The 23,517-nt window shown below is 27.2% G+C and overlaps 6 protein-coding genes across 8 annotated transcripts; 3 read left to right on the top strand and 3 right to left on the bottom strand.

Annotated features, from left to right (window-relative positions):
* The first annotated feature begins 1,032 nt into the window (after nucleotides 1–1,032).
* D1 (D1 chromosomal protein) lies at nucleotides 1,033–3,514 on the top strand. Of its 3 annotated transcripts, XM_015319190.2 has the most exons (4): nucleotides 1,033–1,414; nucleotides 1,640–1,754; nucleotides 2,480–2,719; nucleotides 2,802–3,514. In XM_015319190.2, exons 2-4 carry the CDS (start codon nucleotides 1,740–1,742, stop codon nucleotides 2,931–2,933), a joined length of 387 nt encoding a protein of 128 aa, XP_015174676.1. In that variant the 5' UTR covers nucleotides 1,033–1,414; nucleotides 1,640–1,739; the 3' UTR covers nucleotides 2,934–3,514. The 3 variants fall into 3 exon arrangements, with proteins under 3 accessions (XP_015174676.1, XP_015174677.1, XP_089033641.1); XM_015319191.2 differs by lacking the exon at nucleotides 1,640–1,754 and having other exon boundaries at nucleotides 1,039–1,414; XM_089177515.1 differs by lacking the exon at nucleotides 1,033–1,414 and having other exon boundaries at nucleotides 1,640–1,759.
* On the bottom strand, nucleotides 3,288–6,926 carry LOC107065469 (uncharacterized). Its single transcript, XM_015319189.2, has 3 exons — nucleotides 5,849–6,926; nucleotides 4,730–4,876; nucleotides 3,288–4,663 (listed from the first exon to the last, which is right to left on the bottom strand). The coding sequence occupies exons 1-3, from the start codon at nucleotides 6,209–6,211 to the stop codon at nucleotides 4,607–4,609; spliced, it is 567 nt and encodes a 188-aa protein (XP_015174675.2). The 5' UTR covers nucleotides 6,212–6,926; the 3' UTR covers nucleotides 3,288–4,606.
* Nucleotides 6,927–7,167: 241 nt separating this feature from the next.
* Nucleotides 7,168–12,226, top strand: RpII140 (RNA polymerase II subunit RpII140). The gene is made up of 10 exons (XM_015319188.2): nucleotides 7,168–7,328; nucleotides 7,439–7,840; nucleotides 7,933–8,087; nucleotides 8,266–8,424; nucleotides 8,506–9,725; nucleotides 9,806–10,028; nucleotides 10,106–10,567; nucleotides 10,647–10,989; nucleotides 11,090–11,348; nucleotides 11,464–12,226. The coding sequence occupies exons 1-10, from the start codon at nucleotides 7,310–7,312 to the stop codon at nucleotides 11,747–11,749; spliced, it is 3,528 nt and encodes a 1,175-aa protein (XP_015174674.1). The 5' UTR covers nucleotides 7,168–7,309; the 3' UTR covers nucleotides 11,750–12,226.
* Nucleotides 12,227–12,782: 556 nt separating this feature from the next.
* Nucleotides 12,783–14,423, bottom strand: LOC107065467 (E3 ubiquitin-protein ligase TM129). The gene is made up of 6 exons (XM_015319187.2): nucleotides 14,096–14,423; nucleotides 13,762–14,011; nucleotides 13,490–13,679; nucleotides 13,225–13,419; nucleotides 13,021–13,169; nucleotides 12,783–12,924 (listed from the first exon to the last, which is right to left on the bottom strand). The coding sequence occupies exons 1-6, from the start codon at nucleotides 14,295–14,297 to the stop codon at nucleotides 12,801–12,803; spliced, it is 1,110 nt and encodes a 369-aa protein (XP_015174673.1). The 5' UTR covers nucleotides 14,298–14,423; the 3' UTR covers nucleotides 12,783–12,800.
* A 146-nt stretch (nucleotides 14,424–14,569) lies between these two features.
* On the top strand, nucleotides 14,570–21,331 carry Remo (Remoulade). Its single transcript, XM_015319178.2, is given in 14 exon segments — nucleotides 14,570–14,821; nucleotides 15,138–15,348; nucleotides 15,439–15,582; nucleotides 15,666–15,737; nucleotides 15,831–15,902; nucleotides 16,087–16,158; nucleotides 16,239–16,322; nucleotides 16,416–16,745; nucleotides 16,832–16,968; nucleotides 17,040–17,891; nucleotides 17,989–18,235; nucleotides 18,303–18,596; nucleotides 18,677–19,728; nucleotides 19,731–21,331. Coding segments are annotated over 13 exon segments (4,812 nt in total). The 5' UTR covers nucleotides 14,570–14,821; nucleotides 15,138–15,160; the 3' UTR covers nucleotides 20,999–21,331.
* Nucleotides 21,020–23,137, bottom strand: Coprox (oxygen-dependent coproporphyrinogen-III oxidase). The gene is made up of 2 exons (XM_015319186.2): nucleotides 22,998–23,137; nucleotides 21,020–22,850 (listed from the first exon to the last, which is right to left on the bottom strand). The coding sequence occupies exon 2, from the start codon at nucleotides 22,825–22,827 to the stop codon at nucleotides 21,658–21,660; it is 1,170 nt and encodes a 389-aa protein (XP_015174672.2). The 5' UTR covers nucleotides 22,828–22,850; nucleotides 22,998–23,137; the 3' UTR covers nucleotides 21,020–21,657.
* Between the last annotated feature and the right edge of the window lie 380 nt (nucleotides 23,138–23,517).

Genomic DNA, 23,517 nt, shown 5'->3' with positions numbered 1-23,517 from the left:
CCCATGATAATTATCTTTCAAACATATACCGACAAAAGGTATTCTAGAAAAATAGAGGTCGGCTGTTCTAAAATAATTCAAAATGTAAAGGTAAAGCAAAGTCTTTATAACAACTTATCTTTATTCTTTTAATAAATATATCAGAAAGTTGTTCAATTTTTATTGATTATGATTTCATCAAATTGTATAAAAAGAAGCGTCGTTTCTGTGCACAAAAATGGCGGCGCTGTCACACTGAAATGTGATTCGAGCTATGCTCACAATACATCTGTTAAATATAGTATAGTGCATATATATATGCATACATATATACACTTTATATTTATGCATCATATATATATATATATATATATACAGAAATAATGTAAATAAGTTAATATAATTAAATTTATAACATATATTTTTTAACTTTTATTTAAAAAAGCATTTAAATAATTAACCAAAAATAATACATTGAAAATGTTTCACTTTATTCGTACAGAATATGTAATATATTTTATTACAGAAAAAAAATTAAAAAGGCAAGTCTCATAAATTATTTGAATATGGTTGCAGCCAACCAATTATACAGCAATAAAAAAATTATCCATTCAAGTCTATTTATTTATAAGATATATTCTTAAGCAAACCAAATATTTCTTATTATTGACTAGATTTAATAGTTTAAAAAAAATATATAAATAAAATATTATTCAATGTTTAATAATTCAACTAAGAAATGTGAAATCAATGTAGACACTCGCCATTGTGATATGGTTACTGTTCGGCAAAATCGTTAACCTTACACCATATTTATTTATTCGCGATCGTATTAGATATGAAAATATATTTATCACGATATTTAGATTTACAATAAATAAAAAATTAATTTATTAATTTACAGAATAAAATAAAAAATAAATATTAAGAAAAAGCAGGTAAAAAGTTGACTTTACAATGGATTGCAATTTTTTGGCGGGAATCTGTTAGCACGACATGTTAGAGGGGGAAAGCTTCATATACGTATAGCGAATCGGAGCGCGATGCATCGCTTCTGTTGGATCAGTCGCATCTCGCTATTCGTGCAGGCGGTTGTGTAGTACACGTCGATTTCTGTAATACGTATACAAAGCATAACCCGAAGAATAAAACGATGTGCTATTATCAAAAAAACTGAAAAAGAAGAGTGAAAGAAAAAAAGGGTTGGAAGGGTGAAAGAAAGGGATAAGGCAGGGAAGAATCAACGAAGGAATAAGAGGAAGAGAGAAAAAATAGAGGAGCATAAAGAATCAAAGCTTCTCGTCGACTTAACGCGAAAGATCGTGTATCTTTAGTACATAGCGTTGAAACGCACGGTATCTCTCATAACCGGCACATCACGACGCGCGCACCGGCAATCGCCTTTGTCTTATTACCACACTACGTAAATTCCGAGGTGAGTCCGTTTCTCATTCTTATGACGCGATCGTTTACGGATTATTTGCGTCGTCAGAAATATTTATTTTTGCATTATATATCTCGATTGAATTGTTAAATTATTTTTTTTCTTTTTCCCCCTATTTTTTTTTTTTTTTTAGTTCCTCCATAATTTTTTCCATCTTAATTGTTCGAGGATGTTAAATTAATTAATTTTTTTTTGTTGCGATGCGGTGCGAAAAAGGACGGAGGGTGGGAGTGAGAGAATAAACGAGGGAGGCAAAGAGAGATAGTAGATGGATGCGAGCTTCTCGACTCTTTCGTGATACCATGATTTGTCAGCCATGGCGTCTCTGGTTGTAAGGCGAGGCTTTAGTAGAATTTCCTTTGATATCTTCTCTATCAAAAATCTGTAATCGTTAATATTTTCTCCAAAATTTTTATCGTCCAATGTTAAACATTTTTTCTATTTATCATTTATTTCAGGCCAAATATTATGTAGTATAAATAGCATACATTTATTCACAGATTTTGAAAATGGCGGGCGCGGAACTTTCAGAGAAGATTTTCGTACGAAAGAGATCTATAAAAATTTCGAAAAATAATATTATTTTATTATGTTATTTTTATTTAAAGTATATTTTTTTAAATTAAATATTTTTTTTTCATTCTTTTATTATATCAATTCACTTTATAATCAAATTGAAATGTTTATTATAAAATGTCTCAATAAATGCTTCATTAATATTCCGTCTTCTAGAAGCGAACACAAATTTCGTTTGGAAGTTTGTAGAATAATATTTTTTTCACGAAGGAAAATTGCTATGTATTTATTTATTTATTTTAAGAATATATATTTATAACATTATACGATACTGCAAATTTACTAATATTGTCAGAGTTTCGAAAATCAATAAGTTTGCTTTCTAAATTTTTATATAATTTTTCATTTTTTTATTAAATGAGAAAAAAAATAACTGCTGAATTATAACAGTTTTTTTTTATTAATACTGCGTTAAAAAAATATAGTAATCAAACATATAGTCAGTAATAATGTATTTAATTAATTTGTGTATTTTTACAGAAAAAAATAACACCCAACATGTCAGATGACAATTCACCTGTTGTTGAGGAACAGAAAAAAAAACGGGGGCGACCAGCGAAAACAGATAAGAATACTGTTAAAGAACCCAAAAAGAGAGGAAGGCCAACTTCAGATAAATACAATGCAGTACGTGCATCAAAATCTGATAATGAGGATGATGCTCCACCAGGACCTGTTAAAAAGGGTAGGGGTAGACCTAAAGGATCACACAAGAAGAAAGTATGTAAATATGTAATCATTTATTTTTGTGAAACTTTATATCCAGCAATTATTTGTTAAAATAAGGATTTTTAATTTACAGCAAGGTACACCAAAAGGTATAGCTCCTTCAGGCCGAGGACGCGGTAGACCAAAAAAAGTAGAAGAAAAACCTGAAAGTACTGGAGAAGAAGAAGATGAACAAGAAGAGGAAGAAGAAGAAGAAGAAAATTGAATATATGGAGTTTGTTTTTAAAGCATTTTGGCTAATTATTCACTTTGTGTTATAATTATTTTGTATATTATGCAAATATCAAAAATTGACTTTAGTGAAGATTGTCACTAATTTCGTAAAAAGAATTATAAATATTAACAATTATTTGAAATATTAATATATTTGGCATATTTCACATTTTGGAGAAGTGATCATAAAAATATTTATAAAGTAATATAATTTTACTACAAAAAAAAATTAAAAAAACATTTTATATCATGTATTTGTAACATGTATGAGAAAAAAGAAGATTATAAAATCTTCGAATTTTCATGAAGATATTTGTTTCATAAATGAATTAACTAAATTGCTAAATGCATTTAAACATTTTGTATTTTATAAGATACATTGTATGGTCTTTCTGGCATCACTTTTCCACTACCTCCTGTACTTCTATATCGTATGCTACAATTCTATAACACAAGATGATGTATCATTATAAGAGATAGAACACAAACAAGGGAATCTTAGCATTTTTGAAACAAACATATGTGTGAATGTCAAATTTGTATTAAAGTAAATAAATTCATGAAATACTCTTATTATTTTTATCTTAAAGTCATTTTTTCTTATGAGATTTATTAATGTTATTTCTAATTTTTATTTCTAATTCAATATTGATAAAATAATTCAAATAAAATATATTTTCTATGCAAACAAAAAAACAAAATATTCACAAATACTTATTATTGTATTTTATTTTATAACATTCTTTTTTTTTTTTTTAAATTTGTAACGTTTCGTCTTATGTATATCATGCGAAATTTTTTTTCTTTTTTTTAATATTTATAATTACAGATTAAACTTTTATTTTATACTATCTAATAATATATACTTTTTTGTATTTTAAAGAAGGTTCTCTATATTACTTACATTAAAAATATTTCTTGTTTTATGAATTGCTCTAAATATATACTATTAAATTTTGAAAATTACAAATTGAATGGTGCAAAGAATGAATATTTTAATTGTAAGCTTGTACCAGCAAATTTTAATAATAATTTGCATGCTTTAAATATTGTTAAAATTCTTGATTTATGAAAATTCATTATATGAATATATATAGTCAGTTATTAAACAAACATATAAATGAAATTTGATTATTATAAATTAGTTTTGTTACATAAACTATATTTATGTGATTGTTACATTATAAAAAAAATAGAAGAGCGAACTATATATATATAAGATTACAACGTTACAATGTTAATTGCAATAATTATTCATGATCACGCTACTTCATTAATGAGAGTAATCGATAATAACAATCAGTAAACTTAAAAATAATATAAAACTTTTTTCAGACAACTAAATGCACTAAAGTCAGACATTTTAACGTTTGATTTTGACTATGACTATTTTAAATAGGTAAAGTTTTAAAATACTATCTTTGTACTTTAATACATTGTTTTCTATAAAAGCTGCAGTTAGAAGATATGAGAAGAAATGTAGTTAGTTAAAAAATCTATTAATTCTATCGGTTGCATTATACAATATCTTTGCATATATCTGAAAATCATTTTTTTTTACATCATAATTAATACTGTTATATTAAGCATAGTTTTGAATGATCATCTATATTAATAATGCAGAGAAGGTAAAAGATAATCGATAAAAAAATAATTGATATTCTGTCAATGATCACCAAAAAGTTCAGCATTATCTTCTGCGTCCATAGATTGGTATCCTTGCTGTAAAATTAGTATTTTTAATACTTAATTTATTTCATATTCGCTCATTGTTATGTATATACACACTCGTCTTTGATGATTACTATTATAAGATTCATCCAATAGTTCAGTTTCCCAGTCATCTTCCTCTTCTTCTCCAGGATCGAAATTGTACATTGGCATTAGTCTATGCCTTAATCGTTCCAACTTTCGTTTTCTCGATATAAAAAATACCTTCAAAAAGATTTTATTTTCCAAATATATATTTAATATCGTTTATGATATATTAATATATCATCATTGCTACGTGAAAAGATTTTATAATGATATATAATTAATGATAAAAAATATGGTACATTTTGCAATATGATTATTATTTTTGTTCTATTTCATCTATTCATTCTAAAATCATACATGCTATGTAGATATGTATACACATATCATTTTATACATAAAAAGAACTATATATCAAATATACAATAATAATATGTTAATATTATATTGATATTTAGACATATATATATATATATAAAGTATTAATAATCTCTCTATTTTCTAATATATTAAATTTAGAAGATAAATTTTTAGCTATATCTTATACATTGCTTTACAATAGAAATATAATGAATGGGGATAAGTTACAAAAAATAAATACCAAGATAAGTATGAAACATCATTTAATTGTAACATTACAAAGAGGCAAAAAAATGGGTATGAATGAAATACATATTATTTACACCTATTATTTAAAGTATGTGTATGTTCAACAGATAAGAGAAAGAAATAGATTTAAATGTATATTAATTTATACATGTATCAGTAATTATGATAATTGCTTAATTGTAAGTCAAAAAAGTAGACAAATTTAGTTTATGATTTATTTTATAATATAAATAATTTTAATATAAAATAAATAATAAAATTCATTTCTCCAATTTTGGGACTTACAATTAGTCCATTGTTATTATTACTGGCACATATATTTATAGATAGATAGACAGATAGAATGTATGATATTTAAATATAAAAAATACATGCTTATTTATAACAAAATAAATACCTTATAAGATATTTATCTCTACTTTTAAATATGTTTACAAAATGCAGTAAAGATCAAACTATATTTAAATGCAAATAAAATAAAAAGATAGCATATGTGATAATAAAAAGAATATGTTAATAATTTAATGTCATTATGGTCCATACCACAGCAGATAATACAATGACGAAGACCATAACACCAAGTGGTACAAAAATATATTCTATCCCTTCTGGTGGTCCAAATTCATCAACAGACTCTAACGTTGTTGTAGCAACCTGTACAGTACTCCTTGATATGTTAAATAGTAAGGATGTATCTTCCAATGAAGTCACGGTTGTTTTAGGTAAACTCCATAATTGTTGCACATTATTACTTTCCTCTGGAATTTCTGTTTCTGTTTCAGACGTACTGTTTAATGTAAAGTTCGTTGCAATACTTGGCAAATCATTTACTGATATTAATTTAAGAACCGAACTTGTATTTTCTATATTCTCCATAATTATTATAAATTCATTTACGATACACATTACTATTTAATTATAAATCAAATCATAATTTACAATAAATTGATATCTTTCTTTTTGTTTTTATTATTTTTTTATTATCTATCCAATTAAATTTTTGTTTTAAATTAATTACTATCTTTATTTATAGTTTGTAAATACTTCTGGTTTGAGAATACTTCGTCGACATTATTAAATATCAATAAATTGATACTAAATATAATATTAAAATTACTTTAATCCATTGTTATGATATTTCTATATTATCACTGAAATATCATTCAAAATAAAACAATATTTATATGTAAATAACAAAAATATTAATAAAAAATTATCTCTCATGGCACGCACGTTGAATATTAAAAACTTCATAACACTTAATAAGTTCTATATTTCAAAATTAATTAAAACTCGATGAAAAAGCATAATATCACCGTTCATCTAATTAAGTAAAATTTATAAAAGAAAGACTAATATAAATAAAAATGAACAAAACTAATGTTGCATCATTATGATCAACATTATTATGACCTTCAACGTTTTAAAAGTTATCACTCACAAAAAACGATTTGATTAAATTCCATGATAGATTTTAGTGATAGTTTAATGTACACTTATTAAATATATAATCTTTAATTTATATTCAAATATTATCGTCACGTTTGTCTAAATATCAAATAACTGAATAATCGTTCCAAACTGCTTTGCATTTATATATACGAGAAAAACTACTAACAATTTTATATATTTCCCTAAATAGTCTATGAAATATAATTATATTGGTTGCATAGATCGGGTACCACTAATATCAGAAATATGATTGGTTAATTTAAAAAAAAACTATAAATAATAGTTACTGATTTCAGAAATAGATTCGCACTAAATTTTAGTTATATTTTATTAGTGATATTCTTGTTTTAAGCTTTACATCTTGTAATATTTTACATTTTTCTATTGGACACCCTGTTTTCATCTCGTACATACGCGTATGTAATGCAGCTTAATGCAGATGTTTAGTGTACTGTTCTCTATTATGTGTACCTACTAGTTGGTATTCAGTGCTTATATTAGTGTTATTTTAAATATTCCTTTCCAAACTACTGACATATTTATAAAAGTAATATGTATGCTATCGATGATGGTAAATAATCAGAATAAATATAATCTCAATTTTTTCGTATCAATTTCTCGTTATTTTTAAAAATCAAGAATTCTAACCTTAAATAATAAATTTGTAAATTTTTTATACAGATCAGTATGACGATGAAGATGCCGAAGAAATTTCTTCAAAATTATGGCAAGAAGCTTGTTGGATTGTTATCAACGCTTATTTCGATGAAAAAGGTCTTGTTCGTCAACAACTTGATAGTTTTGATGAATTCATTGAAATGTCCGTTCAACGGATCGTTGAAGATTCTCCACAAATAGATTTACAAGCAGAAGCTCAGCATACTTCTGGTGAAATAGAAAATCCTGTTAGACATTTATTGAAATTTGAACAAATTTATTTATCTAAACCGACACATTGGGAAAAAGATGGTGCGCCATCGCCTATGATGCCGAATGAAGCTAGACTTAGAAATTTAACTTATTCAGCACCTTTATATGTTGATATAACTAAAACTATTGAAAAGGATGGCGAAGATCCTATCGGTTCGTTATTATATTTATTATCAACAATAATATCTTTAGATTAAATTTATAGCAGATAGTTTAATGGAAATAATTGAAAATAACATTTGCAGAAACACAACATCAGAAAACATTTATAGGAAAAATTCCAATAATGTTAAGGTCCAAGTATTGTCTCCTTGCTGGATTGTCTGATCGTGATTTAACAGAATTAAATGAATGTCCTCTTGATCCTGGTGGTTATTTCATCATTAACGGATCTGAAAAAGTATTTTTGAACATAGTTTTTGAAGTGAAATCTTCTTTAGAATCGGGATGATTTAATCCGAAGCTTGGTTTTTTGAAGGTTTCATTTCTACCGTGTGTGATATCCACACATCTGTTTTTTTTTTATAATCTAATTTATTTATTTATTGTAATAACATGTTTATTTATTTGTTATTAAGGTACTTATAGCACAAGAAAAAATGGCGACAAATACAGTTTATGTTTTTAGTATGAAGGATGGTAAATATGCATACAAAGCTGAAATTAGATCTTGTCTGGAACATAGTTCACGTCCCACTTCTACATTATGGATTAACATGATGGCAAAAAGTGGTGCTGTATGTATTGCAATAATATAGAATAATATTTTAGATGTATTAGTGTACTTTGAAATAATAACAGTTAAATAATTATTTTAGAGTATTAAAAAATCAGCGATTGGACAACGCATCATAGCTATTATACCTTATATCAAGCAAGAAATTCCTATTATGATAGTTTTTCGTGCTCTTGGTTTTGTAGCTGACCGTGATATTCTTGAACATATTATTTATGACTTCGATGATCCCGAAATGATGGAAATGGTAAAACCGTCGCTAGATGAAGCCTTTGTCATACAAGAACAAAATGTAGCATTAAATTTTATTGGTACTCGAGGTGCTAGACCTGGTGTAACAAAAGAAAAACGTATCAAGTATGCTAGAGAAATCTTACAAAAGGAAATGTTACCTCATGTTGGTATAAGTGATTTTTGTGAAACAAAAAAGGCCTATTTCCTTGGTTATATGGTACATAGACTACTATCAGCATCTTTAGGACGAAGAGAATTGGATGATCGTGATCATTACGGCAATAAAAGATTAGATTTAGCTGGACCTTTGTTGGCATTTTTATTCAGAGGTTTATTCAAAAATCTTATGAAAGAAGTACGCTTGTACGCACAGAAATTTATAGATCGAGGTAAAGATTTTAATCTTGAACTTGCTATTAAAACTAGAATAATTACCGACGGTCTGAGATATTCCCTGGCTACCGGTAATTGGGGAGATCAAAAGAAGGCCCATCAAGCAAGAGCTGGAGTCTCTCAAGTGTTAAATAGATTAACTTTTGCATCTACTTTATCACATTTAAGAAGAGTTAACTCTCCAATTGGAAGAGATGGAAAACTTGCTAAACCACGTCAGTTGCATAATACACTATGGGGTATGCTGTGTCCTGCAGAAACTCCAGAAGGTGCAGCTGTTGGTTTAGTTAAAAATTTAGCATTGATGGCATATATTAGCGTTGGATCTCAGCCATCTCCGATATTAGAGTTTTTAGAAGAATGGTCTATGGAAAATTTGGAAGAAATAGCACCTAGTGCAATTGCTGATGCTACCAAAATATTTGTCAATGGTTGCTGGGTTGGAATTCACAGAGATCCAGATCAATTAATGGCTACTTTGCGTAAATTAAGAAGACAAATGGACATTATTGTGTCTGAGGTATCAATGATTCGAGATATTAGAGATCGTGAGATAAGAATATATACAGATGCTGGAAGAATCAGTAGGCCTTTGCTAATTGTAGAAGGACAAAATTTATTGTTAAAAAAGAGACACATTGACATGTTAAAGGAAAGAGATTACAACAATGATGGGTATGTATAAAAATATATCTTTTTCTTTCTTTCTTTTATATTTTTTGATAAATTTTATGTATTGTAATCATTTATTGTAGGTGGCAAGAATTAGTAGGTAGTGGAGTAGTAGAATATATAGATACACTTGAAGAAGAGACTGTCATGATTGCTATGTCACCTGAAGATCTTAGGCAAGAAAAGGAATATGCTTATTGTACAACTTATACACATTGTGAAATTCATCCGGCCATGATTCTAGGAGTTTGCGCTTCTATTATTCCATTCCCTGATCATAATCAAAGTCCTAGGAATACTTATCAGGTAAATTTGATTATCTTATACAATATTTAGATTATATTTTAAATGTAAAATATTTGTATCTTTTTTCTATGTTAAAGAGTGCTATGGGTAAACAAGCTATGGGAGTTTATATAACAAACTACCATGTTCGAATGGACACTTTAGCTCACGTACTTTATTATCCTCATAAGCCATTAGTTACTACTAGATCTATGGAATATCTTAGATTTAGAGAGCTTCCAGCAGGAATTAACAGCATTGTTGCTATTTTATGTTATACTGGATACAATCAAGAAGATAGTGTTATTCTTAATGCTAGTGCAGTTGAGAGAGGTTTCTTTAGATCTGTCTTTTACCGATCTTATAAGGATTCTGAATCTAAAAAAATTGGTGATCAGGAAGAACAATTTGAAAAACCTACAAGACAAACTTGCCAAGGAATGCGCAATGCTATATACGATAAATTAGACGATGATGGAATTATCGCTCCTGGCATTCGTGTATCAGGTGATGATGTTGTAATAGGCAAAACTATTACTCTTCCCGAAACAGATGATGAGGTAAATATTAAGAATTATTTAATATAATATAACATATTTTATTTTCATTTCATAACACACGTATTATAAATATTTACAGTTGGACAGTACAACCAAACGTTTTATAAAAAGGGATGCATCTACTTTCTTACGTAATAGTGAAACTGGAATTGTAGATCAAGTTATGTTAACACTAAATAGCGAGGGATATAAATTTTGTAAGATCAGAGTTCGTAGCGTACGCATACCACAAATTGGTGATAAATTTGCTTCACGTCACGGACAAAAAGGTACTTGTGGTATTCAATACAGACAAGAAGATATGCCATTTTCATGCGAAGGGCTTACACCTGATATAATTATTAATCCTCATGCTATTCCGTCTCGTATGACCATTGGTCACTTGATCGAGTGTATTCAAGGAAAAGTTTCAGCAAATAAAGGTACGCATTATAATAAAGGATTATAAAAAAAATTAAAATATATCTTTTTTTATAGAAACAATATTTTATATAATTTATATTTTTTATTGAAATTATATAGGTGAAATTGGTGATGCTACTCCGTTTAACGATGCTGTAAACGTACAAAAAATTTCGACGCTTTTACAAGAATATGGATATCAATTAAGAGGCAACGAAGTTATGTATAATGGACATACAGGACGTAAAATTAATGCTCAAGTTTTCTTAGGACCGACTTACTATCAGCGTTTAAAGCATATGGTAGATGATAAAATTCATAGTAGAGCAAGAGGACCTGTACAGATTTTAGTTCGACAACCAATGGAAGGTAGAGCAAGGTTAGTAAATTTAATTACGAAATTATTTTTGATATTATTTTATAAGAAAAAATGTTTATTATATTTTATAGTAGAAAAGTATATAATAATATTGTTTTTTTTATTTACTTAACAGAGATGGTGGGTTACGTTTTGGTGAAATGGAACGCGATTGCCAAATTTCACATGGCGCCGCTCAATTTTTAAGGGAACGTTTATTCGAAGTTTCTGATCCATATAGAATTCATATATGCAATTTCTGTGGATTAATTGCTATAGCTGTCTTACGTAATAATACGTTCGAATGTAAAGGTTGTAAAAACAAAACGCAGATTTCACAAGTTAGATTACCATATGCGGCTAAGTTACTTTTCCAAGAATTAATGTCTATGAACATTGCGCCAAGATTAATGGTAACATAAATATGTTTAATGTAATTATTCTTTTAAGTATTTAAGTATTATTTGTTAACATCTAGTTAGATCTATTTTTTAATTGAATTTAAATAAAATAATTGTATTATTATTATACAGAATTTTTGTCTAATTTGATGTTATATTTGTTAATAAGGAATACAAAATCTTTTTATTGTATATTATATAAAAACAAACAAAAACATCACATAATAATTGATTTTCATTCAAAAAATTAGCTTTTATATATACAGGACATATATTCTATTAATCCTTTGACCTACAATATCGCATCAGACTAGTGATAAGGGATTCCAGTTATATATAAAAACCACGGATGAGAACCATGGTAGATTTATTTAGCTAAATGTAAAAAATATGAGTTAGGTTCCTGGATCAATTGTCGTCGATATCTTTCCATTTCAGTTATACATTAATGTTATGTTAATAAAATTCGTACTTTTAAAAATAAATTTTCTAAAAGCATTAGAAGTTAATCTTTATATAATTATATAAAATTGCATTAGATGGATCATTTTATTTTGAAAAATTTTATACGATTGAAGATTATTAATTTTTGTTTGCTTTTTCACAAAACATTTTAATAATTTAAAATAGGTATTTATTCACCAATTTCTGATAAAATGTTAATTATTCATTTATTTATTTTCAGATAAATCATTTTTGTTTATTGATCAATCGTTTAAAATTGTTTTGTAGAATTTGACTTGTAGAATTAAATCAATTACGCACCATATGTGTATGTAGATATTATAAGATGTATGCGATTAGCAAAATTTGGAGCATGCAACCAAATAACTAAAAATAACTTTCGTTGCTTATTATGGCACATGCACTATCAGAATTTATATTGTACCATAAGAGTTTTATTTCGATTTTTCTTAATCCAAATTTCAAAATCGCATGTATACCCACATATCTCAATTATTTACTTTTTTAATTAAGAAATGTATCTTTATCATATAAAATTATAAATTTTAAAATATATCTGTTTATGAAAGAATATAGAATTGTTCTAATATATTTTTATGATTATAATTTATGTGTCAATATTTCGTACAGGACATACATCCAAGATACAAAATTTTGCCCTGCATGCAGGGCAAGTACATTTGGAAGACAACCATATTTCTGGTGTATTTTCATTTTGCCTGGATGCAAACCTATGTTCAACAAAAATGTTTGGAAATTAAAAGTTAATTTGGTTATAACAAAAATAAAAAAATCAGTACTTTATGAAATAACTCGAAAGAACAAACCATTTTGCCATACATTCAATACACCACATTGGCCGACAATGACAAGTTGTACATTCATCATTACTTGGTCCTTCAGTAATATTTCCACAATGTTTATTTAACTTAACATTAGATTTTACTTGCATACAACCCATACAATTCTCTAATTCCTATAAAATATAGTAATAAATAGGATGAATCATTAAATATTGAAATATTTATTACCATTGCAGTTTCATAAATAGGATTTTCTGCTGCTTGTTCTTTAAAGACATCAATAAATCTATCCAACAGTGTTCTATGAAAAGGAACATCTTTTAAAATGACAATTTGCTGTTGTACTTTGTCTTGCAAATCTTTGAAGGCAAATGTACTTATTCTTATATCAAAATATTCTGCTCCTTCTCTGGTAGGTTTTACCTAGATTATCATTTTTTTTTTTTTATTCAAAAAACAATAATATATATTTAAATGAATAAATAAATGATACCTCTATATTAATAAACTGGATTTCGCCCCTAAATGAAGGAGACAGTGCATGAGAATCACTTCTGCTTATTATTAAAGCAGTATCGTTGTGTTGTGCAATGTACAGTTTATAAGAAGTTATTTTAATTATCCAATTATCTGTTACAACAACTCTAGTGATGCTATTTGTATCAATTATGATTTTATCTATTCTGAAATAAGTTCATTTATTATTGTCAATGAATCCATTAAATTTATATGAATTTATACAGATGATTGTATCAAATTATGAACCTTCTGTATTCTATATCAATTTCAGATGCAACAGCCTTCCAATTGGCATAATTATCAGTATAAATTAAAAGGTTTTGTACTATCGGATGCATCTTCCAATCATTCTTAGACCATTTAAAAATTTTATACAAAACATATGCCGGTCCTACTATAGTAGCAATGACAACAGTTAACCATAGAGGATTTTGATAGAACAATTGTATTTTGTTTGCATCAACATGATTAAATAATATCAAACCTAAAATATATCCTAAAAAAATTAATCTTGTACTATAGATTTTAATCTGATTTGTTTAATATATTTTTGTATTATTTAAAAATTAATTAATTTTACCAAATGGCAATAATGAATGTATGAATAATGTAAAAACACTTCTCTTAATATGATAATTTATAAAAGATTCAGTTTCACTACCCAACCAACTTGCAAATAATGATTTTATTGTTAAACCAGCAGAAACAAATTCCACTGGTGGATAAATAATGCAACCAGATATTAAACAATAAATTAACGTATAAAATAAATAAGCGGACATTTTCTATTAAAAAGTTAATAATATTGGTTTAGACAACACTTGGGTCACAAAATAAAAAATGTCTATTTCTTCACTTATGTTAGTTTTGATTCTTTTCTTTTTTTCGAACAAAATAATCATAACAATAATAATAATAATATTGTAATAATAATGAATATCACCTTGTCAAACATTGAAAATTATAGTTCCCTACAAAATAGTAAAAAAGTTCATTTTAAATTTAACCAATCAGCTATGAGAATGTTATAACACATCAAGATACAATAGTGTTATTTGGAAAGCATCCAATGACTTTAGAGTTTAAGAATTTGAGGTTCAGTTGAGTAGAGTAGTTTGGCGTATGACATTTGTGTACGAAAGATTAATTATAATTATTGAAATACTGTTTACTCGTTTTTATTGTATGTATTTTAAATAATAACTACAAAAATTGTTTTTCAAAATGAAGGAAGAAAGAAATGTGGACACAATGTAAAAGGCACGATTGAATTGTTGGCCTAAGTGCCGTAAGTGCTCTTAATGCCGTAAGTGATACACTTTTTTTTTCTATTATCTTATTTATTTATTTCAATATTATTTTATTTCTTTTTAATGTTTCATGGAACCATAAAGTTCTTGTAAATGTGTACAAATAAATTATAAATACGATAAACATATTTATTTTTATTTTATATGATATGTATACATTTGTATATTGTTTTATTTTTCTTCTTTATTGTTATTAAATACCAATGAACATTATAAATGAAGATAACACGAGGATTATATATTTTTATGTATATTTTCTTTGTATTAATCTTTATTTTAAGTGTTAATTAATCTAAAAATTTTGTTATACAGAAAAAGGCTAACTTTTGACAAACATGAAAGGTGTCTTTTTTCTTTTAATTTTGGTCCAAATAAGTGGGATTATAAGTCATCCCTGTCCAGAACAATGCATGTGCAAACTTATTGGTGCACAAGCAGAAGGGTTACGTGTTAAGTGTGAAGGACATATACGAGAAATTAAAGAAATCAATATCGATGAAGTCAGTGTAGAATTAGTACAATTGTAAATATCACTTCAAATATTAAATAGTTAAATAAAATGTTGAAATGTATTTAAAAACACAATTTATTTATAAAATACTTTTTTTTACAGGGATCTATGTAAAAATGAAATTCTAAGTGTAGAGGCTAATATTTTTAAGAATTTAACAAATCTGAAACGTTTGGATTTATCTGAGAATAAAATTTCTTCCATAGATGAGGATTGTTTTAACGGCTTGGAAAATTTAGAAAAATTGTAAGAGAATGTTATTAGATTATCATGTATTTAGTATCAACTTGAATCCAAAATTTTTTATATTTATTTATCTTTTTTTTTAGGGATTTGAGTAAAAATCAAATTTCTACGATAGATACCTATGCCTTTAAACAATTGTCTAATTTAAGAAGACTGTAAGTTAAGTATAGATGAAAAGATATCCTCATAAGCGCGCTTTCTTTGTCTTATATTTTATTTACTTATTTTTTTCTTTTCTTTTTTACCAGCGATTTATCGGGAAATCAAATAAATACGGTGATGCCATCTTTATTTAATAATTTGCTGAATTTAGATCGCTTGTAAGTGGGATTTTGCATTGTTTTTTCTCATATATCATCACTTTACTTATGCTGCTTCTGCTATAAGCACTATTATATGAATTATATTTTATAATTCTATTTAGTATGCAATCACATATCTACGAATACATGAGTGCATGCGTGTACTACTATAAGTATGTTGCTAGACAATATAATGTTTCAGAAAATTAAGTGGAAATAGTCTAACAACTTTGAAAGAAGGCACATTTCATAGATTAAAGTTACTGAAACAATTGTAAGTAAAAGAAAAGTTTTATATATTGGTCATTTAAAGATTTATTTTCCTAATTTCATAGAATTGTTTTTCAATTACAGAGACCTATCCAATAATCCATGGAAATGTGACTGTGAACTTTATTGGTTTCGTTATTGGCTTCACAATACCTCTATCAGATTAACGTAAAGTTTCATATAAAATTAAATATATAACGATATGTGTATCATATTATTTTTTCCATCTTTATTAATTTTAATCTGTATTTATTATTTTAGTCCACCTGCTAAATGTGCATCACCGATAAATATCAAAGGGCAGCTTATTAAAAAGTTTAGATTATCAGAAAATTTTCATTGTCAATGGACATCGCCGTCTGTTGAATTACGACCAATTCAAAACCAAGTAGTATTTGCTGGTGATTCGATAACTTTAAAGTGTAGAGCACCCAGCATTATAGATGATAAAAATGCAAGATTAAATTGGTTATGGTATCCTAATACAACTACTGAAATTTTTGATCTTGATATATACAAAGACCCACAAAGTAGTTTGCCTAATATTAAGATCGAAAATAGATATCTTTCTGACAGTGGTATTGTTGACAGGTAATGTTATTTAACAGATTTTATTTTTATACACAATTTGTATTATTTCCAAATTATTATATAATTTTTACTTTCTTTTTATTTAGTTCTCTTAGTATTATTCCAGTAAAGGATGAACACAATGGACAATGGAATTGTTTTTTAACTTCTATGAATGGAAATAGATCTAAAGAAATTAGCGTAATAGTTATATCTGAACAAACTCGTTATTGTCCTTTAGCAGGTATTAAATATATATTTTATTTTCTTCATTTATATCACATGTAAAATATTAATAGTAAATCTTTATTACAGTTACTAGAAATAATAAAGGAATGTATACATGGCCTAGAACAGTAGTAGGGTGGAAAGCAGAATTGCCTTGTGAAGGTAATCTCTTATCGAATTTAATGCAAGTATCTTTGAGAGCAACATATCATTGCAATGCAACTGGATTTTGGGAAAACTTAAACACAGACATGTGTCCATTTGTATCACACACTACCAAAGTTTTGGAACAATTTTCTAAAGTAAATCTATCTCTTACGTTAGGCAACTTATTAGAGACAGCTAAACGTTTTAAAAATTACACCAGTGAAGGTGTTAAATTGACTGATCCTATAGAAATTAATTTTATTACATTAACAATAGAAAATTATTTAAGCTTTTTAAATGATGAGAAAGAACTGGGTAATATGCTTATTAACGTTGTTGAAGCATTATTAAATTTACCGAAAGAGATGTTAAGAACTGCCGAAATTAATTATAAATCATGCTCAAGATTAATTAAAGCTACAGAAACGATTACGGAATTCACTCCAACAATACAAATGCATAAAAAGAATATGGCTTTGGAAGAATTTAGAGTTAAACGGGATAGTTTTACTGGATTAATGTGTACTTGGTATACTAATCTTAATCCAACTAATGAGTTAGATAAACGATCATTACATTGTACAACAAATAACAAAACAATTCCTGTCAATACAAAAGACAAAATAATTGAAGCTTCAATTCAATTACCAGCAACATTATTACAAAATGTACAAGATACCATAATATCTCATAAACTTATGATTTCAATGTACAATGATAATAGATTGTTTCCTAAAATTGTAAATATTGATAATATGGACATTTCGACTTCTGTAATCGGCAGTAAATTGAGTAAGCAAATAGAATATTTATTTGAAATATAATTATTCTTAATATTTAAATTATATACTTTCTTGATCAATAATTTATATCTTATCATTATTTTCAGTCGGATTAACATTAAAGAATTTATCTGATCCAATTTATATTATGTTAAGAGCTCCTTTACATCATTATGTTGGTAAAAAACCAAAACCTGTAGTTTGGGACGAGACATTGAATGAATCTGGTGGATGGATTAGTGATGGATGTCAATTATCAAATTTATTCAATAATTTAATAGTATTCCAATGTAATAGATTAGGTTATTATGGACTTTTACAAGATGTTTCATATCTTAATCAGGACGGTTTTAGGTATTTATTAGCTTTATTATATATTTTACTGTTATATATATCAAATTTTAACAACAGATGTTTTCAGTATAAATGGACCCAAATTTAAATACTCGAATCCTGCCATATATATTGGGACTTTCATTACAATAATATGTTTACTAGTTACTACAGTGACATATATTGTATGCTATTCTTCTATTAATATGCCAAAGAAAGTAAAACACTGTGTTATTAACACTTGGTTTGCTATGGCATTATTATCATTTCTATATAGCATTGGTATTCAACAGACTGAAAATATTCAAATTTGTCAAAGCATTGGTCTTGTTTTACACTATCTATCACTAAGTTGTCTGCTATGGATGGCAACATCTGCTAGGTGAGAATACTTGATTGAAACATTTTTTAATTGGTTATTTATATTTTAAAGAATAAAAATTAATTATGCTTCATCCACAGTAATATGTATAAAAAATTGTCAAAATCTGACATTGACATTATATCGGATGATGAGCCACCAGATCAACCTATACCTAAACCACTATTAGGTCTTTATTTGGTTGGCTGGGGTATAGCTTTAATAATCTGTGGTATATCTGGTGCAATTAATCTACGGGAATATGCTGGATATTCATATTGCTTTCTTACAAATGGAGCTGCACTTGCTGCATTATTTATACCTGCTGGAATTTTAATTGCCTATATAATCATTTTACACTTGTTAATTAGATGTGCTATTCGAAATGTAGATACAAATGCTCAATTATCTGAGAGTACTCAGGCTACAGAAAATATGGATTTAGAGTTACTTGAGCCAAATATAAGTCCAGTCGATAGAAATAGCGCACACAGTACGCAAACAATTTCCTCGGATATTGAAGACTCGGAACATTCACAAATTGCACAATTAAATGGCCTGACATTAACTTTAATATTATATTTAATATCTTGGTTTAGTGCTGCTGCAGTAACTAGAAAACCTTTCAACTCTTATATTCCTTTTGTAGAAATTATATTTGCTATTGTTTATGCAATTTCCACTAGTTCACTTGGTATATTTGTATTTTTGTTTTATGGAATTGCACGTAACGATGTACGATCACAATGGTTGAAAATGCGTTGTTGGCTTAAAAGGAAAAAAAATCGTTGTTGTAGAACACGAAGTGTATCAGATGCAAATCCTGTTATTCCAACTCAGCAACCATTAGTACAGAATATCGTAGCGCCTTTTTCTAATTCCCAAGCTACACAAGTGACTTCTGATACAAACTCTGTGAGCTCTTCAAGACAGACTGCAAACAGATCTCATACATGTAATACTTCAAAAATTACAGATCTTGTAAGTAATCAAGATCCTGCAACTATTGCAGCAAAGAAGGTACCCAATATAAATTTATTGGTATTACATCGTCAACAATATCGATCGAACAACTCTGTAACTACCTATACAGAACAGGGAGCAACATGTGTTGAAATGTTTTACAATCCACACCAAAGTGGAGTGGCAAGGAAATTTTTAAAAAACAACGCCGACATACAAAACACAATAATCTTGGTCCTAGAAAGCAAGGCGATGGCGGTGGCACAAGCGATGGTGGTAGTTGCATTTCTATACCGCGACCTGCTGTGAAAGTGGAAAGTAATATTGAACGAAGTATTTTAAGTAGTAGTGCTAAAGTAAATAATACAAATATACATGTAGAATTGAAAGCAATTAGTGATACAAAAAACGTGAATATTCTCTCTGATAGTGGTGGTAGTATCTCTGAAGAAAGAAGTGTTCCAATGCGTTTTGTCATTGGACAAGATAATCTTGTACGAAATGTAAAAAAGATAAACAATGATTGTACAATGCAGGAAGAATTTACAAGAAATAATGCATTACCGGATTCTCCAAGAAGAAATTCGTGTCAAAGATTATATTCTAAATCTGTAACTGTTCATGAATCTGATCCAGAGTTGAAAACTGACGAAGAGAGATACTTAAAGAGTGTTTCACAACAATGTAGTTTAGAATATAGTTCTGAGATAGATTCTACCACACAAATGACAAGCGAAAGAAGCGATCAGAATTTACCAGATATCTGTGAAACAGCAGAAATGCTAGAAGGAGAAAGATGTTCCAAAATGAATGATAGTATTCTAGATGTAAAAACTAAGCCAAGTACGAGGTGGTTATTTCAGTCTATGAGTATGCATAATCTTCCATTAAATCATACGAAACTATTTAAAAAGAATCATCGCAGTTCATTAAATGATATTACAACTAAGAATTGTGAATATTCTAAATCATCTTTCACAAATTTAACAAATACAAGTAGTTGTAATCTCTTCGATATAGTTCCTGAATCAAAAAAATTAAATAGTAAATCAGAACAATCTTTGACTGAAATAAATAGTTTTATCAGTGATAATGCATTTGCGTTAGTAAATGTAGAACCATCAGTTTCTAATGATGTAGTTAATATGATTGATACTTCCAATTGTAGTGATGAATGTGACTTCCATTTACTTCAAGAATTGCATTTATCAAATTTAGAACAAAATAATAGTACATACGATTTAACAAAAAATATTGAATCCAATTTTTATTGTCTAACAGATATTGCTTCTTCTGAAAATTTATGTACGATGACACCTAATTTTGAATCTGTAAATGAAACAGAAAATATACCAACTAACACGATTTTTGAAAATGTACAAGAACATATAGCAACTGATTTGTATGTAGATGCTTCAGTAAATCATTTATCTATAGTAAAAAAAGAAACAAGTGTATAATGTTATAAGAATTTTTATGTGTATATTGTGAACAGCATATTTATTATTGTCTTTTCATTTTTAATTATATAAAAAGTAATTACAGAATATTTTGCTTTTTATATTTTTTACATAATTTAAGATAAAAGATAACAGCTTATTATATAAACACTTCATTCTTGATTACCATTACTATGTAAATGTGCCAAAGCTGTTGCATTATTTGTATACGCATTATTTTATATAAAATGTATTTATTTCATAAACGTGTGTACATAATTAAAAAGGCTGTCTTCAAAATTAAAATAATTTTACTATTATGTATAATATATAATATTTTGTTTTTAACGAAGACAGAGTTTTTATTTTTTATTTCATGTGTTTATTGAGTAATAATCTTAATAATAAAAATAAAATTATATGTGTTATAATACATTTACTTTTATATTAATTTTTTGTTTATAACTTTTGTTATTTTATATATTTACAAATATAAAATACTTTAAAAATATTACCAGTTATATATTTTACAAGATGGTAATTATTAACAAAATAATTATTGCATAATATTATATACATATGCATGTATGTATATGATATTAAAAATATATATATTATTTATATTATTAAGATTTTCTATCAAATTAATTTATAAAATTAACTTTTAACAATAAATAATTTTATGTTGAATTTAACCAATCTCTTGGATTTTTAAGTACTTCCGTAAGTTTTGCTTCTTCCGAATTTGGTTTAGGTTCATGCATGTATTCCCATTTAGCACTCAAGGGTAAAGACATTAAAATGCTTTCATATCGAGCACCAGGAGTATACAATCCAAATTTTGTACCACGATCATATATCAAATTAAATTCCACGTATCTTCCTCTGCGTAACAATTGCCATTGTCTTTCGGCATATCCATAGCCATCATTTTTATGCTTTTTAATCAGTGGGATATAAGATGGTATAACTGCTTCCGCACATGATTTTACAAAAAGATATGCTTCATTCTGACTTGGTGTGTCCAAATCATCAAAAAATATTCCTCCTATACCACGACGTTCTCCTCTGTGATAAATATAAAAATAATCATCGCACCATTTTTTGAACTTTTTATAATATGATGGATTATGCTTGTCGCAAGCTTTTTTTAAAGTTCCATGAAAATGTTTAGCGTCGTTCTCATCCAAATAATAAGGTGTAAGATCTGTTCCACCTCCAAACCACCACTGAGTAGAACCATCATTATTTTGAATTTCAAAATATCGATAATTAAAATGTATAGTAGGAACCATGGGATTACGTGGATGAATAACAGCGCTTACGCCAGCTGCAAAAAAAGGTAAGGATCCTTCATCCATTTGTTTTCCTCTTGCTTTCATTTGTTGTATTGCTCCTGGCGGTAAGAAACCAGATACCACTGAAATATTAACACCAGCCTTCTCAAATACAGTTCCATCTTGCAAAACACAAGTGATACCACCACCTCCTTCTGCTCTGGTCCAACGATCTACTTTAAAATGGGAACTATTTTCTTCTAAAGATTCTAATTGTTTGCAAAAATCAGCTTGTATTTTTAAAATTAAAAGTTCCATCTTTGTTTTCATATCATCTCGATTTTGTTTTAGTTTATCAATTGAAGTAATAGGTTGTGCCATAAAATTTTTTATATTTAATGTTGTTTGCGCTGCGATAACTTTACTATTAGATACATTGTATAATACAATTCCAGTTGTAACACCTGCTCCAAGAAATGTTAAAGTAATTCCTCTACCATGTGATCCACTTAAACGATGAGAGAAAATTTCATAAAATTTGTTCCAATTTTTCAATATTGTTCTAGTAGCCATGGTTTTATTTGAATGAAACGAAACTAGAAAAACAGGTCACACAAAAGTATGCATTATATATAATACAAAACATATAATATTTATAAATATAACAATTAAATGTGTTTAATAAATTAACAATTTATGTGTAAAATGTAAACTTATAAATAATAAAATATTAATATACTTACATTAGGTCACAATTAGAAAATCAAAATGACTAGAAACGTACTCTGTTCTCGTTTATATTTTCAAAATATTAACGGTAATTTTGATAAAGTAAACAATTCGATATTTACAAATTTGGTTAGATCATCAATTTTATAAACAAGTTAACATTAGAAAAAGAAATTCTTACATATTATAACATATGCTCAGTTTTAAAATACAACAGTATTTCATTAGATATTTTTTATAAGATTATATTGCATAATTCTAATAGAAATGATTTAAAATATATTTTCACACGTGATGTATTTCTTTTATACATGCATAAGTGCGCCGTCATACCTGAGTGTAATCTCGACGTTATCTTAATTAGAAGTTTAAAGTTGGAAATAAGTTTTTGAATATTATTTATATTAATTTTATGATATTATATATGAATAAAATTTAATAATTATAAATAAATATTTTATATATATATATAAATGAATCATATATTGTTTATTATCTATTAATTAATATATATTATTAGAGATTTTTAGATAT

This window comes from Polistes dominula, unplaced genomic scaffold, assembly GCF_049000335.1.
Source record: "Polistes dominula isolate Pdom_NZ unplaced genomic scaffold, Pdom_raw_medaka contig_24, whole genome shotgun sequence".
Classification (NCBI taxonomy): domain Eukaryota; kingdom Metazoa; phylum Arthropoda; class Insecta; order Hymenoptera; family Vespidae; genus Polistes; species Polistes dominula.
The sequence above is the reverse complement of the archived record's forward strand: the minus strand, read 5'-3'. Positions and strand labels throughout refer to the sequence as shown.